Consider the following 16,757-nt stretch of genomic DNA (forward strand, 5'->3'; position numbering starts at 1 on the left):
TCCCCGTCCCCCTGCGCTGCTGTGGGGAGGGAGTAGAGAAAATTGGGAGTAAAGTTAAGCCCAGGAGAAGGGAGGGATGGGGGGAAGATTTTTTTTGTTTGTTTTAAGATTTAGTTTTATTTCTCATTACCCTACTCTGATTTGATTGGTGAAATGAAACTAATTTCCCCAAGTCGAGTCTGTTTTGCCTGTGACGGTAATGGGTGAGTGATTTCTCCCTGTCCTTATCTCGACCCACGAGCCTTTCCTTGTATTTTCTCTCCCCTGTCCAGTTGAGGAGGGGGACTCATAGAGCGGCTTTGGTGGGCACCTGGCATCCAGCCAGGGTCAACCCACCATACCAGAAGACTTCATGATGTGCAGAGAGCAAGGCTGGATTCACTTCACAAGATGAAACGCTGCTTTAATTTAGCATTTATCATGAGGACAAATCATAAACATTCCAGTCAAATTTCAAAGGTACTATGTGGAAGACTTGGTGTTAACAGTAATTTTGTGCTCTAGTTTTGAGGAAGAGAGGAAAAGATGCAAAACAATCATAAAACCATCACAAAATTTCATTCCATTTTCCCAATCTCCAGTCAAGTATATGTTCATAGACATTGGGCACTAATCATATGCTGGTAAACCAAACAGCTCTGGTTTGAAATCCTCCATAGAGTTCAGCAGTAGTGTCGCTTCCTTTTTAAGATCCGGATTTAATTTTTCATCTGGAATCATAACCACTTGCATTCCTGCTGCCAGGGCTCCTTTGACTCCAAGTGGTGAATCTTCAAACACAAGACACTGAGAAACAAGGAGGTAAGGGAAAAAATTAAAGAACAATGTTACTATGAACTCTTAATCTTTTGCTTTAAAAGAGAGAATGATCCCAAATAAAACTTGGTAGGAAAGCTAAATTCAATTCCTGGCTTAGACACCCCTAATTAGAACAAGGGCAAACCTCTCAATTCAAACATCTGCATGGTAATTAACCTTAAATTCATTTCAATTCAAAAAAACATCAACATGCATACTTAAATCCCAGCAACTGGTTATCCAGATGTTCCTAAGTGATTTGTTTTATAGGGATGGGTTTAAGCACAAGCTTAAAGTGAAGTTAAGCAAGTGCTTAAATACCTTTATAAGCAGGCAATTTAACTCTTCGAGACCAACTTTACAACCTGCAAAATAGCAAAAGCAGTGCTTTCACTTACAGGCGGGGCATTGCCTACATGCACAAGAGGGCGAAGAGTACTACGTAGGTCAGTGTTAGGACTCTGGATGAGTGGAGAGTAAGACAGAAGCCACTTGTCAGAAGAGTGCTGTTGAATTCATGCTCTATTTCCTTAATTCTTCCAAAGCAATGGTGAGAAAGAAAACCAGCAGTTATATTGGAAGGTTACTTTCACAGAAGAGACAGTTTAGTCAGGTAAAAGTTCCATGTCTTACAATAGTCACAATCATTCAAGATTGCAGTTTGGAAGTAAAGTTATTAAAAATAATCAATACATTATTTAGGTGAATTTTGTAATTTAACATCAGTGGATTGAATAATAAATATATAACATAAATATGTAACAAATCATCTAGTCTGAACTGTCATATAATAAAAGATAATGCTTCTGGAGTTCACTCCAGAGTATATATAATGAAGCACCTCTTCCTGACGTTACCCAGTCTTGAGTCTGAAGTTTTGGTCATGGACAATCCAAAGAAACCTTTGGCATCCAACCATCCGAAAAATTCTGATCTACACTGACAAGCGGTTTCTAACACTTCAGCAATTCAGACAGCATTTATTATCAATATTATTAGCACTGCTACTACTACTACCACCAAAATAACTGCCACAAGTAATTTCAGTAATTCAGCACAGATGTTGGGATGGTTAGTGCAATTTTCCCCACACCCTTCAGACAGTGCAACTCTGCCTTATCACAGATTTCTCTCTCATGCATTAAGCCCTTCTCTACAGTCACTATCAATCTACCAAATCCCTTCCTACATACCCAGGATGGATTTTCTTATCCTTTTCTTCACAACACAATAGACTGTGGCAACTAATACCGAATGGGTAAGAGTAATGATTTGCTAAATTTAGTTTAACTTTTGACTGAATCCAGACATGACACACTGGGAGAACATACAACAGCATACTGTATCTTTTAGGCTCTCTAACACACAACTATTTCTCCAGGGAAGATTAGGGATGCACAATGTTTGTCTGTTCTGGCTGTGCTCTAAAAGAACCGAGTTGCAGCCTGCAAAAACTTTATTATCTTCAAGGAAACATTTTTGCAAGAGGTATTAAATGTCTGCACTATATATACCCATCTGTATCAGACACTGTGGAAGAGGAAGAGGGAATGATCCCTTTCTTTCTGCTTTCCTTTCTTTTGAAAATATTGATTCTTGCCTGTCAACATGTCAGCAACCACTTGGAGTCTGCCAAGAGAAAGTAAGAGCTGCTTTCTACCTTGCATGTAATAAAGTAAAACTTAATTAATGATTTTTAGTGAGCCAACAGAATCACACCAATCTCTTTTGTGCTCATTTCCTTTATACAGTCACTGAATTCCAGTTTGAACAATGTGCTATTTTCAAATGTTGATCATTATCACTATTATTAACTGCAAATATGTAACCAGCTGATCCTGCAAAGCTTGGAACAACTGCTGTTAGAACGGAAGCACAGTTCTGCCTATAGGTTTTGTTCTTAACAATACCTTAGTTTGTGACCCTAAGCACTCTGAGTAAATGAAACCCTGACAGGCTTTGCCTTTTGAAGACTAAGCTTAAATGTTGCACAGAACAGCATTATCAAGGCCTTTCAGAAACCTTTTCTAATGCAGCCCATACAAAGAAATGTACTTCACTGCTCTCCCTTGAAAGACCTAATTGACTTCCATGATGTCACTAAGCTTACTGTACCAGACGAGCAGATGATTTTGGAAGGCAATATGCATAATGAAAAGCTTAACTAATTCCCTGGAACTAGAAGCAATTAAAACTCTTAATTACCAAAGAACCCAGGCAAATGACCCATAATTACAGTGGCTTTAATGTTACAGGAAATAAGTGTACTAGGTCTTCCTCCAGTCTTTCTTGCTACTGACACTTACTGTCAACAGCACAGCAACATTTTTAATGGATGACGAAAAGATTGCAGAGGTTCACATACAAAATGGATTTATTAACTTTGCTGCACAGAGATGTTATAAACCGTTCACTGTCCTGGCCCACCCACATACTAAATTTAGAGATATGAAAGCAGCCAAGTTCTTCCCCATTTTGCATAAGTATTGCAACATCAGCATCACTCCAACTGAGAGAGACAGATGAGATTTATACAGACTTCAGCTGAGATTCTGGCTGCTTCTCTGCATTATTTCTGTAACTTGTGTCATTGATCAATACAACTGGTATGAGATCTCTCAAAAGGTCATACTAATATAGGACAGTTTTCACTTTGGAATGAACTAGATGCTTAAAAAAGTAAAGTAGTAAAGCATAGTAATTTATATTTCACTCTATGAACCTAGAAAAATTAATCACTTAACCAAAGGAAGAAATAATTAAATCACTGCAGCACCTCATTACCTCATCTTCCTACATGAAATTTAAGAATATAAGAAAAGAGTGCTAGTTAGGCCCGTGGTATGTACAGCAGGGCCTCTCAAACCTATAAACTGTAAATGTCTGGATGGAATATTTACGTAACTAACAGGGATATCCACAAGTGTTACTGCTATTAGTGATAACCATGAAGTCTGCAAGGATAAAAGATTAAAATCAGTTTTGAAATTAAGATTTTGAAAAACCTGTGAAGATAATGTATATGCACAGGGAGTGCTTATCGAACAAATATCCTCGACCACGTATGACACTACTGTATCAACTCTAAACCAGAATGAAGGATGAGACTAAAGATGGCATAATTTATACACATAGAATACATCTGCAAATTAAACACTACCACTGCATGTATGCACCCTGACTTAAAAAAAAAACCCAAAAAACAAAAAACAACCAAAAAAACCCCACCCCAAATCAAAACACACTCTGGAGACAAAAGTGGTTAAAAAAATAAAAACTAATAATTTTATTCTTCCCTCCTGCTGAATGAAAGCAAAATGGGAAAACGGTGGAATTTTGAGGTTTCAAATCACAGGTTCAAAAAGGGCCGGTAAGACCTCTGAGCGGTTATCCCTCTGCTCATTCTCTAACTTCTGAACAGGACCAGTCTCCTTCTGTGCTTGGCAAGAAGAGACAGTAGAAGATTATTGTATCTTCTGTCCTCAAACGACACAGAAACATTTGGTATCAGAATGTGACACAGTTTTGGGGGGGCTTCTTATGGACTGCATATTATAAGTCTGTAACTTCTTTACTTACCATTGATTTTTCTCCTTCATGATCAAATCAACTGGTCAAAAGCGAGATGTGTTATTTGTAAAATTTGCACTCTGGAAACATTTGGTAACCTTGTACATTAATTTACGTATACACGCACAACGCAGTCTTCTATAAGCATTTAAGGGCTAATTCAAATTCCATCTTATCACTAAAAAAATCCCCATTGATTTCAATGGGCACCAAAGTGAGTCCCAAAACAGGCTGCAGGAAGAAATTCAAGTACAGCCAGCTCATGTCGATTTCAGAACGACATTGTTCATCTCTGTGAACCAGAAGACGGTCAGGCCTTTCATTTCTACAGGTTACTTGTTGACTATTCACTTCCAAAAATACTTTTACTTTCCTCATTGTGAAAAACTAGCCCATACTCTGTGGTCATAATTCAAAACTGAGTAATATCTAAGAAATAAATTACCAGTCTGCAAGATACTACTACTGCAATCACGTGTTTTGTTTTGTTCAACAACTTCCATCTCTTTTTACTTGCTGACTCTTTTTTTTCAGATTTTCAAAATAATTTCACTACTGACCAACTGTGTTACTAGTGTGAGTGACCCAGGAATTTTCAAGAACCATAATATAATTCAGAATACAACACAGACCCATCTATATCCCTTACAATGGATATATAATACTGTTTATCATTTATGGGAGGTGGTGGAAACGCACAAAAAGAGAGAGGAAACACCGATAACTTCAACATGTCATAACACAGATGCTGGGCTATTTTTTAGGTAACTTGTGTTTTCTTTTTTCTATGCTTTGATATACAAAGTATCTAGGAACAAGTGGAAAATGTATTTCTGGGTGACCCATTTACCACCAGAGTTATTTAAACATTATTGAATAAATGCATTTTAAGCAGCTACAGTATTTGCAATTTTGGCCTCCCACTGTGTTAACTCTCTGAAGAATTAACAAAAAACAGTAATGAAATAATGTTTTTCTCCTAATCTTTCCAGAAATAGTTTGGAAAAGTCTCAGTAGCAATAAAGAATTACACTTCATTTTATTTTAAGGACATATGCCAATATGACTAGCCACGGATAACAGAATCATATTAAATATGCTGTTTAAGAAAGTCATGCAGCTTACAGCCGCACAACTTAGTTCCATTAAGAAAAATGACGAGTAAGCCAAGATGTTTTTAAATGCTATAACAAATCAACAAACAAGCTGGAAACTTACAATCAAATGAATTAAGCATCAGAGTATCCAGAATACTAACTACCAGCCACCATTCTTCAGGATTCAATGATTCGTATTAAGATCTGTTTGGAAATTATACGCACATATGCTTTTTAATTCAGATTTTTATAGACTTGCTACTAGGAGTATGTTGCAGACCAGTACAAGAATCAAATTATTTACCAGAAGGCTTGTAAGATAAAAACAAATTTAATTAGCATAATTAAAAAAAAATTTAAAAAAGGAAGTATCTTACATATGCACATAATTAGATCACTCCGCATTTCCAGCTCTCTGCACAAATGCCGCTTTACATTTTGGCCCACACCAGTAGCTACTCTCTCACAAACCAGTTCACGGGACGTTATCTTAAGGTGGGCCAGAAGGAGTAAAACAGTTTGGATGGGGAAGGAGGAGGAGAAATTTCAAACGTCTTGCTTGTTCTGAAGACTCGACCAAGTGAAAGAAAGTGCTTCTGTGAGTGAGAGCTGGACCCAGACACAGCGGCTCTGTGAGGCAGGGAGAAGGTCACATTTACATGCGGGGTTACTCTGATCATTCCGGATGGCTGGAGCACTCTTTTCACAGAGGACTGTGTGTTTAGAGGACAGCACACTGGGAACTTTGTATGGCAACTTGTGTTACAGGCCTCAAGAAATTCCCAGGCGTTTCTGAAACAGTGTCCAATTATCCCGGCAGCAGAAATCTAACTCAATCAACTGCAGCTTGGATTAGCCATAGAAGAGTATTGTTCTTTTACGGAGAACACAAGGCAAATACTCAAGATGCTCTCTACTGAGGCTACTCATACTGCGTAACATGCTGGGGTTTTTTATGCCACTTACCTCTAAAAGTGCCCTAAAAAGAAATCCTGTGCAATGAAATAGTTAATTTGTGCTGCCTTCCCTCCCACGCAGAAGTACCTTTACTAAACCAACTGACTTTCTCGACACGTAATACACAACACATTCAAGTAACTGCACCTCGCATGCAGAGCTCAGAACCGTAGGATAATTTACACTGGCAGGGATCCCCGGAGGCCATTTCGAAACACCCCTACTCAACGCACGTCCAGCCAGAGCAGGCTGCCTAGGACCTCGACCGGGTGAGCTTCAAGTATCTTCAGGGATGCAGACTCCACATGCCTCCCAGGCAACCTGTTCCCGTATTTCAGCACTCCGATGGTGAAGATGGTTTTCCGAGCATCTAAGCAGGAGTTTTTTGTGTTCCAGCTTGTGCCGGTTGCCTACTGCGCCATCGCTCTGCACCTTGGAGAAGAGGCTGGCCCCATCTCATGAGCAAACACATCAGAGATACAAACCAGGTACATCCAAAGGAGGAACTGTTTTGATGAATCCAAACTCTAAGTCTCAAACTGAAACTGGAAGTAGGTATCAGAAGTATTTCCTGAATAAACGCAATGACCTTTTTGCCACAGGGAATGTCTACAAAGTTGCAGGGGCCGCACAGCACGCTGAGGATGGCAGGTACCTGCCTGTTCTGTGTGGCTGGATGCCACCGCTTGCCCCGAACCAACTCAGCAGGGGCTGCAGAAGGCAGCTGATTCTCACGGAGCAATCAAATTTTTTCAAGCAGCATCATTTTTTGGCAATAGTTTCTTTTTGTTCTATAATGTCTCCTTGACCAGTGTTATTTTCCCACATAGCAAGACCAGCTTGCATACTGAAATTTACCGTAATCTGATCTAAACATCTTAATTATTGTATAATCTTTGACAGAAGTGTTAATAACAATCCACATATGCTTCAGACATAAAGTCATTTCCTCCTTTAAACAGGTTTTCACTGGGAGTGAAAAAAAGTAATGGAAAAGGTCTTTTTTTTTCTATTCAGTACAAGCTTCTCATTGAACCATACACGACACAGTGCCACCGGTCTGGAGTGACTTGGTGAGACGTAGCTGTGTCACACTTTAACTCTTCATGATCAGAAAGAAAAGCGGTTTTCTTTCAAACTTCAAACAGCTGAAAGTTATCTTTTAGAGAATATTTAAGATTAATAGCATAAAACTCCAAGTGCGCAGCCACAAACTAGCACCTTACAGCAAACCAAACAAAACACTAACAAAATTATAATTTTCTACATATTTCAACTACAGAAAACAAATACTTATATTAAAAATGGCAATTCTCTGTTCTCAATATAGATTTTCTAAGAGGAAGGTGGACAACAAAGTACAAAAGTAAGCTGGAAAAAATATTAACTCCTAATTTGGGTAAACACCTGAACTGAATCTTAAAGAACTTTTGTTGGAAATTGGCTTTTGTAACTTTTAAAAGAAAAAAATAAACCATTTTTTATGACATCTGGAAGAATAACTTCATAGTACTGGCTTCACAAAAACCAAGAGAATGAAAGCAGGAAATTAAAAGCTGGTTTTACTCCAGCAGAAACCAAACCCAAGAACGACTCCTAAAATCTTTAAAAAAAAATGTAATATCTTGGAGAGTGTCACACCCCATAAGAGGGTTAAAGAAATGGAAGATCCAAAGAGGAGGAACAAACTTAAGATAATCAGCACTAGGAAGAACCATTGAATCTGAAATAAACACACTATTTTGAAAAAGGAAATAAATTAACATCATAAAGAGATACAAACTTGTAAAGCTTCAGATTCTGAAACACAACAGTATGAAGGTTTGACTCTGGGTCAATTCAGGGGTCATTTTCTAAACCAGAATTAATTCAATGTTTTCTTTTGAACTCATTGATATTCAAAGTACTATTTCCACTAAAATATGAACTTGTAAAATAGCAATAGTATTAACAGTAATTATAAAATTACTCCGTTACATCTATGCAAGGATAATATATGCTTCAATTTAATGTATTTCCATCATATGCCATTAGATTAAATTCCATGTACATATTTGAGACAAAAGCAAAAGTGACCAGATTAGACAATTTTCTCCTACTCAGGCTCCTAACCTGTTCCTAGGAGGTAGTTCCAAAAGTAGCTGAGCCAAACTAATGGTTTGCTGCCAAGGAGAAGTGTTGCTTCCTTCTATTTCTTTAACCTCCTGTTAACCGCTGTACGTTTCCGTCTGTCTCCTAGTGATGGGTGTTGTGTTTGTGTGTCCTTCCGTGAATCAACTCTGTAGCCTAATAGAAAACTATTCTCCTATCAGGTTCATAAACTGGAGAACAAACACGTAACAGCTGGGAGTGAACTGGAAGACTCAAGAGGAATATAAAACCTCCTTTTTGGGCAGTGTTTAAATCACAGAGGGGTTCATCCCTTCAAAATACAGTCTTATTCCTGGCATGCCTTGCATTTGCCTAAAGCAGACTGTCAGTGCAAAATCACAAAATGGCTGTACAAAGTTTTGCAGAACCTGCTCTTTCAACACAAGCCCAACTGTGGGCATGGGATTACAGCTATAAACATCGCAATTCCAAAATTTATTTTGCCATAGCGATCTAAAAATATCACATCTGAAATGAAATGCCTCATTACATCAATAATCAGATCTATTTAAGTCACCGCCCTCATGGTTTCAAAAGATGATTTCTCAGCCTCTTAGTTGGCAAAGCTGCTTTGACTGTGCAGGCAAACAGAGCTCAGAACTCAAAATTTCTTACATTTTCTCTACCTAAGAAAGTATTTCTCTGTGCTAAATGTAGTATTTCTAAAGAACATGAAATCTACCACCAAAAGTAACAGAATTAATACTAAACACCATATTTCTACACATACTATGTATGATATACCACTTTTGAACTATTTATTATGAGAAATAATTAATTCAATGGAGAACACTTTCCTAACCCTGAATGAGGGATTAACTTTAAGTGCACAGCAAGATCTACTAGATTAATACAGTTATTACTGATGAGAAAAATATATTAAGAATAGGAGGAAAGTTAAGAAGAAAATGTCAAAATTTTTTTCTCGGAGTTCAGTAGAGAAGTAATCTCTTTCACAATCTCCAGCTTGTTTTTATCTGCTTGCTTTATTTATTTTAGGGAAGCAATAATTATCCAGGTATTTCAAGCTACGAAAACTGTAAGATGGAAAGCCAGTGAATATCAAGCAGTTTTATGGTACTCAATCATTAAAACAGTCTACTCCTCTAAAAAACTTCTTTCCACTGTAAACTCCAGGTTCAAACATTTCTATAAATATGAAAATTAATACACTCTTAAAATGAATTCACATGTAGAAAGTTATTTAAGTCTTAATCTCCTGTTGCAATATATTTCAAAACACTTCTATCAAAACTACCCTAATAATATCATCTAGCTATTTAAAATACTGCATGGAAACACCTTTTTTTAAAATGCATTGATGACCCACAGTTATCAAGCTGTACCTATTTTTCTATTAGACCAGCTCTACCAGATATGAGAATGGTACTAGTTGCCTCAACCAAAGGCTATCAGTTCTTCTTTTGACTCAAGCATGCCTACAGGCAGAATAACAGGTCATTTTCAGTGAAAGCAATAAAGGGCATAAGATGTAAATGAATGTTTCAGAGTAAACAATGAACAAAAATAGAAAAACATGCTTATTTAACTCTGTGATGTATGCATGTGTATAAATACATGGTATATGTATGGTGTCTGTACAGATAGTCTTTTTCTCTGTAGCCTAAGGCTTATTCAGCTTAATATATATATTAGATTAGTAACGAACACAGCCATGACACTGGCTTAACATTAACATTAGCTTGGGAATACCAGCCATGGTATCAGCAACTACTAACTATGCTTGTCACACAACTACTGCCATGAGTAACTTCTTTTGGGTACTCAGTTCTTCAAAGAAACAAGTTTATCATTATCTGGGTTCTCATCAGCTCTTTCTTAATATCATTTTTATTCAAAAACCCTCTCATCTGTGTATTTCAATCAGAAATAATGTCCAGATGTCAACAGGGTATAAAGCTGACAGATGGCAGACTAATTTAAAAGGAAAACTACCACCTATCTGCCTGTAAATCGACCTCTCATGGGCAAAGTCCTCAAAACACTGCAACAGGCCATATGCTTAAGTGAAAACTACTCGCTCATCCAACACAATAATGATTTTACATTAAAAGTAAGAATCACCACTTACCTAACGAATCCACTGATCTGAAGTATCCTGCCTTTGCTGACCTTCAACAGTTTGAGTGAGTCTTTGGAAAAGGGATGAGGGTTGATGTCCCATTTAAACTAAGTGTGTCCATTTCTCTGTGACTGTTGGAATTGTTACTCTAAAGTTTGCTGCCGTGTTATTGTGCTACTATGTTATGGATTGCCCACACATAATATATATATACGCATAATATACATACACACTCATACAGAAAATAAGCAAATGCTCCATAAATCTCATGTGGACTCACAGAATCACAGGATCCCAGGATGATTGAGCTTGGAAGGGACCTCTAGAGGTCACCTGGTCCATGCCCCTGCTCACGCAGGGACACCTACAGCCAGTTGCCCAGGACCATGTCCACACAGTGTTTGAGTATCTCCAAGGATGAAGACTCCACCACCTCTCTGGGCAACCTGTGCCCGGGCTCAGTCACCCTCACAGTAAAAAAGTGTTCCCTGATGCTCAGAGGGAACCTCCTGTGTTTCAGTTTGTGCCCCCTGCCTCTGGTCCTGGCACTGGGCACCACTGAAAAGAGCCTGGCTCTGTCTTCTTTGCATCCTCTCTTCAGGTATTTACATACATCTGCAAGATCCCCCCTGAGCCTTTTCTTCTCCAAACCAAATAGTCCCCACTCACCTATCCTTTCCTCATACAAGAGATGCTCCAGTCCCTTAATCATCTCTGTGGCCCTTTGCTGGACTCCCTCCAGTAGCTCCATATGCCTCTCGTACTGGGGAGCCCAGAACTGGACACAGTACTCCAGGTATGGCCTCACCAGTGCGGAGTAGAAAGGCAGGATCACCCCCCTCAATCTGCTGGCAACACTCCTCCTCATCAGCCACCTTGGCCACAATGGCACATTGCTGGCTCATGGTCAACTTGGTGTCCACCAGCCATCATAATTATCTCTTCTTCTGAAAGTATGAAATCAATTTGCTTTTCTCTCCTCTTCAAAAGTGTGCAGCCACACTCACTGGTGCAGAGACAGATGGCACTGTAATGGAACTTCTAAATTTAAAGGTTTGAATGACAAATGTGCAAAAAACCCAGACAAAACATATTGCTAAGTGACCATTAGAGAAGCTATGATGAGAATAGAAAACACTCCATTAGGAAGCGTCTCAGTCACCCCAATACTGACACAAACACATTTCTTCACAGTTAAGGCAAAGGCAAACTGCCTTCTCTACAAATGCTTGCAGTCAACTTACAAACAAGCACCTGAATAAGAGTTAATGTGCTTATAACATACTTATTTTGGGAAAAAAAACTAAGTCATGTCTGCCTAAGCACAGGCCACCCCTCTTTTCTTCTTTTTAAAATCCAATTATGTGTATCTATATATTAGTAAGACTACCATGGCATACCGCAAACAGTGATTTTACATTGCTCTAACCATCACAACACATGACCTGAAAGAAACCACCTCTAACACAGCAACACGATCAGTTCAGAAATAGATGCTGCCACAGGTATTGCCAAGAATCTGGATAAATTGACAGGCAGCAGAGTGCTACAAGCAGCATTTTGCTGATAACTTGGAAGCTTCGGCTCCCAGACAGTATATAAGGATTCGCTGGGGAAACCAGACTGCAACAGGTACGTCAAGGTGACAAAGTATCACTGCCACACAATCCACTGAAAGATATGTTCTGGCTACCACGTAAAAGATGCTGTGACTACAGAGAAAAAAAAAAAAAAAAAAAGGACAGGCTGTCAGGTGAAGAAGCAAAAGAGAATCTCAAACACCATGATTCAGTATACAGGAAATATCCCCCATTTTTTTCTGATTAGAAATTGTAGTGTTTCCTCTCTATTACATTTAAAAACTTTGCTAATTGATTTCAACTACTTCTAGTGAGATACAGGTAAAAGTCATTATATTCAATAATGAGAAAACTTATAAATCAGATAGAACAGATGTCTAACGAGTGAAGACTGAAATTTCTCATCCATACATAAAGATTATCTTGGGGATGCATGTTCTGGGTTTGCATGTCTTGAAGGTGTAGCTAAAGACATCTGTTTTGTATTCTTCAAAGGTTTGTAAACTCTAATCTTAGCAAGGAAAACAATGTGAGAAAAGACACTAAGACTTCCATTTTTTCCACAGACCCTGCACCTGCAGATAAAACACTTCGATACTTTCAAAGCCATAGAGAACAGTCTCCTGACAAGTAACATAGTAATTTAACAAGTAGTTCTATGGAATATCAAGAGATAACGGGTTAAAACCAGAAAGAAGCAATTACTCTGTCTAGAACTACTGTTATTATAATCTCAACTACATAAAGTTCTAACTTTGTTACCAAAAGAAACAGGAAGAAAATCTTACAAAATCAAGTGACAATTGTCATTCTGACCTTCTTCAGATTACCAGCATCTTGCATCTAGATGGAGAGCAAAGACATTGCTAAGGACGCTCTAAGTGCTTTTCTCCATCAGGTGTTCTTGCGCTTAGCAGTGGCAGCGCTGGAGGCTGCCAGCCCGGGTTCTTCACTTCCACGTGTTTTCCTACTTCCCTATCAACTAGAAAAGTTCTTCTCCCTGCTTTGGGCGCCTTCCTAACTACCCTCCTTAGAGAAAAGCAGCACAGCTTAGGTAGACAGTTTTTAACCAATAAGAATCTTTCCTTCCAAATCTTCTGTGGCTACGAAACATCACATTACTAATAAGTCCAAAGAGCATCTGTGGAGCATTAGCACTTAAAATTGCCAAGTGTGTTTCTACAGAGAGGGATCTGTACATTTTCATATCTGGAAATACATATATATATATATATATGCACACACATATACACACACTCACGTTAGTTTATGCCATAGAAGAGCTTGTCTTTGCACACTTCTAATTAAAGTCCACTTCTGACGGTTTTCCTGGCAAGGGCTTACTACCGTACGTGCGCATCCGCGCGGAGGTCTCAGCGCCGGCCCTGCCGCGGGACCGGGGGTCCCACGTGCCCACGGCCCGGCACCTGCAGCGAGGGTGGGTGCGCAAGCGAGCGTGCCAGCACCAGCGAAGAGCACGCTGGACCAGCTGGCAAGTCGGTGAAGCGGCCTGGAAGCGCGGCGCGTCTCTCCGGGCGGGAGCACCGGCAGCGCGGGCTCTCGGAGGGACGGGGTGGGCACAGGGCGGCCCTGGCCAGCTGCTGTAGAGACCGCGGCACCTGGGGCTGGCCGAGGGACCCGTCCGCGCGCGCGCGAGACTCGCTGTAGGAGGCGATGGGAGGAGAACGAGGACGCGGGACCGTGGGACGGGCCGCGTCCAAGCCATCCGCCGCGTGGGCGGGAGGAAGGGGAAGGGGAGAAGGATCTGCGCCGAGCGCTGGAGTGGGGCTGCGGCCTCGGGGGCTCACGCCTCCGCGTGCCAACAACGGGGGAGGCTGGGACCCAAGGTCGGCCGAGTGCCTAAATCCAGCTGCTGGAGGGACCCTCGTCGCACAGGTGTATACGAACAGGATGAGGCCAGCGGTCCTCTCCGTGCTTGGGTGAGCGCTGAGCGTTTCCGCTGCGCCGCGCTGCGGGGCTGGCAGGTGTACGTGCTTGTATGGGTCCGGCGCGTGCTGCGCACCCTCGTGTGACGACTGGAAATACGTTCGCAGCCTCGCTACGGGCTGGACTTGGGGCCAGGGAGCTGCAGCAGCCTCGCTGCTACCGGGCTCCTGGATTCAACACATTTATTATATACAAATGCATATACGTATTATTTACAGTTTAAAATATATCTCTACGCATATATTTATCTCTCTATACAGATATAAACCCGCGTGCATTTATAAAGCTAACATCAAACGCAGTAAAATGTCAAGAATAGTAAGTCGGGAAGGGCTGGAGAGAAAAAGGTGACTTCCACAATACTTTGTCAGGACTGAACCAAACTCCCAGGATGATGGGGATTTGGCAGGAACTAAAACTGTTCTTCAATTCGATATAAAAGTACCAGCAGCACAGCATCAAACATGTTTTGGGAAGGCATTGATAAACCAAAGTTAGTACTCTTTAATTCTACATTATCTCATATTTCATTGTTATTAAATGTTCAATCTAATTCAAACATAAGCAATGACACTTTGCCTGTCTGAATAATATCTAATTGGAAAAATGTAGTGTGTGAGGTCCTTGCTAAAATTCCTAACAGATTTAGCAAAATAAGCAGTAATTCATATCCCACACTTCCATGTAACATTGCTGATAAATATTAAAGTATCTCCAACATGACTGAATTTATGTATCAGACACAGTACAGTGTACCACTGATATTTGTACCCAGTTTCCTATTGTTTTCTCCAATTGCTTCCATTCCAGAAACTGTTGCTGAATCTGAAGAAGGCACACAGGAAAAACTAAGACAGATTTTTGGTTTTATCCATCCCAGCATCCTTCTGCATTCTAGTGAAAATCTGTTTCTCAACAACTAACAAATAATTTTCCACTTCTTAAATTAATCATGACATCAATATCCAAGCCCTAAATACTCTTACGATACTGCTTCCCAAGCCTTTTATCAAAAGGTATCCTAGTCGAGTGTTACTGCAGTTGAAATATAGGGTAGATTTGTCTCGCATGTCTGTGCATGAAAGTGACAAAATGGATGAATCCACAAGATCAATATAGGTCTAGGTTTGAAAACACAGATTTAAGTTCTCCAAATTCATAAGGTTATTGAAACTAGCAAAAGTCAACAGAAGGTTTGGCACCGCATTGTCTGCACCATGAACACGTGTACTTGTTGAAGAACCATGGCATTTTTAACTTTTTGCCAATTAAGGTGATTTTTTGTTTATGCTCTCCACAAAAAAAACCTACAAACTGTGCAGAAGACCCATAAATAAAGGCATTTGCAAATAAAATGAGAGCCACAGTCAACTGGAATAGTACTGAGGCCTTTGCTGTATTTATAAGGAAATGCAAAAAGGTGGTTGGTTGGTTTGTTTTTGTCAGGCAACACAAGCTTTTAATATCTCTAGTCATTCAGACCTTCCACTGAGATTTATTAACCTGTCAAACAAAAGCAATTTTACAACATATACAACTGCAGTTCATTTCAGAACATTTATTGCTCTGTAAACAGAAAACCCAGATTCTCCTTAAACAATCTGTCCCTTTTCTTCTTGAAGCAAGAAGAAAAGCATGGTAGAGAAAGAAATTCTAAGTGAAACAGAAAAATATTCATGAACTTATTTCCACAAAGATACAAAAAGCTTAAAGTTAGAAATTAAAACAGACTTTTACAGTGACTTCCTCTTTTGAAAAAAATCTTTGGTGCCAGTAACTTACATCAAACAAAATCACATAGGGACACAGAAATGAGAAACAGTTTAAATTAAAGGTGGTCACGATACTGAAAGGAGGATGGCCTCTGCCCAGGAGATGATGTAGAACATCCCCCACATTTGGGCAATACGGATGAGAGGGGAAGGGGAAACAGAACAGGGCCACAGCTCCATGTTTAAGTTGTGTATTTTGTGCTACGCAACTCCCTAGCCATGAGTTAAAGCCAAAAGAAGTGTCAGGTTTCTGTACGCTCTTCCAATCTTTAAACACACAACAAAATGACAACTCCAAGGAAGTCTAAATAATTGTGGAAGGCTATTTGGCTCGTAAGTTAATCGTATGTGTTGAGCAGAAGCTTGACTATGAATTTCTGTTACTATTTAGTCTCATAATTCTCAAATACACAAGGATCATGTTGAAAAGTTCATTAGGTATTAAAATTAGGAAAGGAGAAAACAGAAGGATGATGATCAACTTCAGAAGTCCAGCAGAGGGTCACCAAGGTGGCTGGGGTTGTAGCTACTTGCCCTATGAGGAAATACTGAAGGAGAGCTTGGCTTGTTCAGCCCAGAGAAGACTTCAGGACGACCAAACAGCAGCTGCCCAGTATCTCTCAGGACATTACTGAAAAGATGGAGACAGCCTCTTTACCGAGGTGCATAGTATGAACATGAGATGATGGTCCTAAATTGAAATAGGAGAGGTTCTGTCTGACTAGATATAAGCAGAGTAGGAAAAAAAAACTAAAAAAAAAAAAACCTTAAAAAAAAAAAATCACAGCAAGAATTAAGCACT

General features: G+C 39.6%; 1 protein-coding gene across 1 annotated transcript in view; it reads right to left on the reverse strand.

Moving 5' to 3' along the window:
• Nucleotides 1-377: 377 nt before the first annotated feature.
• Nucleotides 378-16,757, reverse strand: part of LOC115334552 (pseudouridine 5'-phosphatase) — a 74,221-nt gene continuing 57,841 nt past the window's right edge. The window contains exon 4 of the mRNA XM_029998874.1: nt 378-786. Coding sequence (XP_029854734.1) covers nt 610-786 — 177 coding nt within the window. The 3' untranslated portion in view covers nt 378-609. The remainder of the gene's footprint in view (nt 787-16,757) is intronic.

Source organism: Aquila chrysaetos, chromosome 23, assembly GCF_900496995.4.
Source record: "Aquila chrysaetos chrysaetos chromosome 23, bAquChr1.4, whole genome shotgun sequence".
Taxonomy (NCBI): domain Eukaryota; kingdom Metazoa; phylum Chordata; class Aves; order Accipitriformes; family Accipitridae; genus Aquila; species Aquila chrysaetos.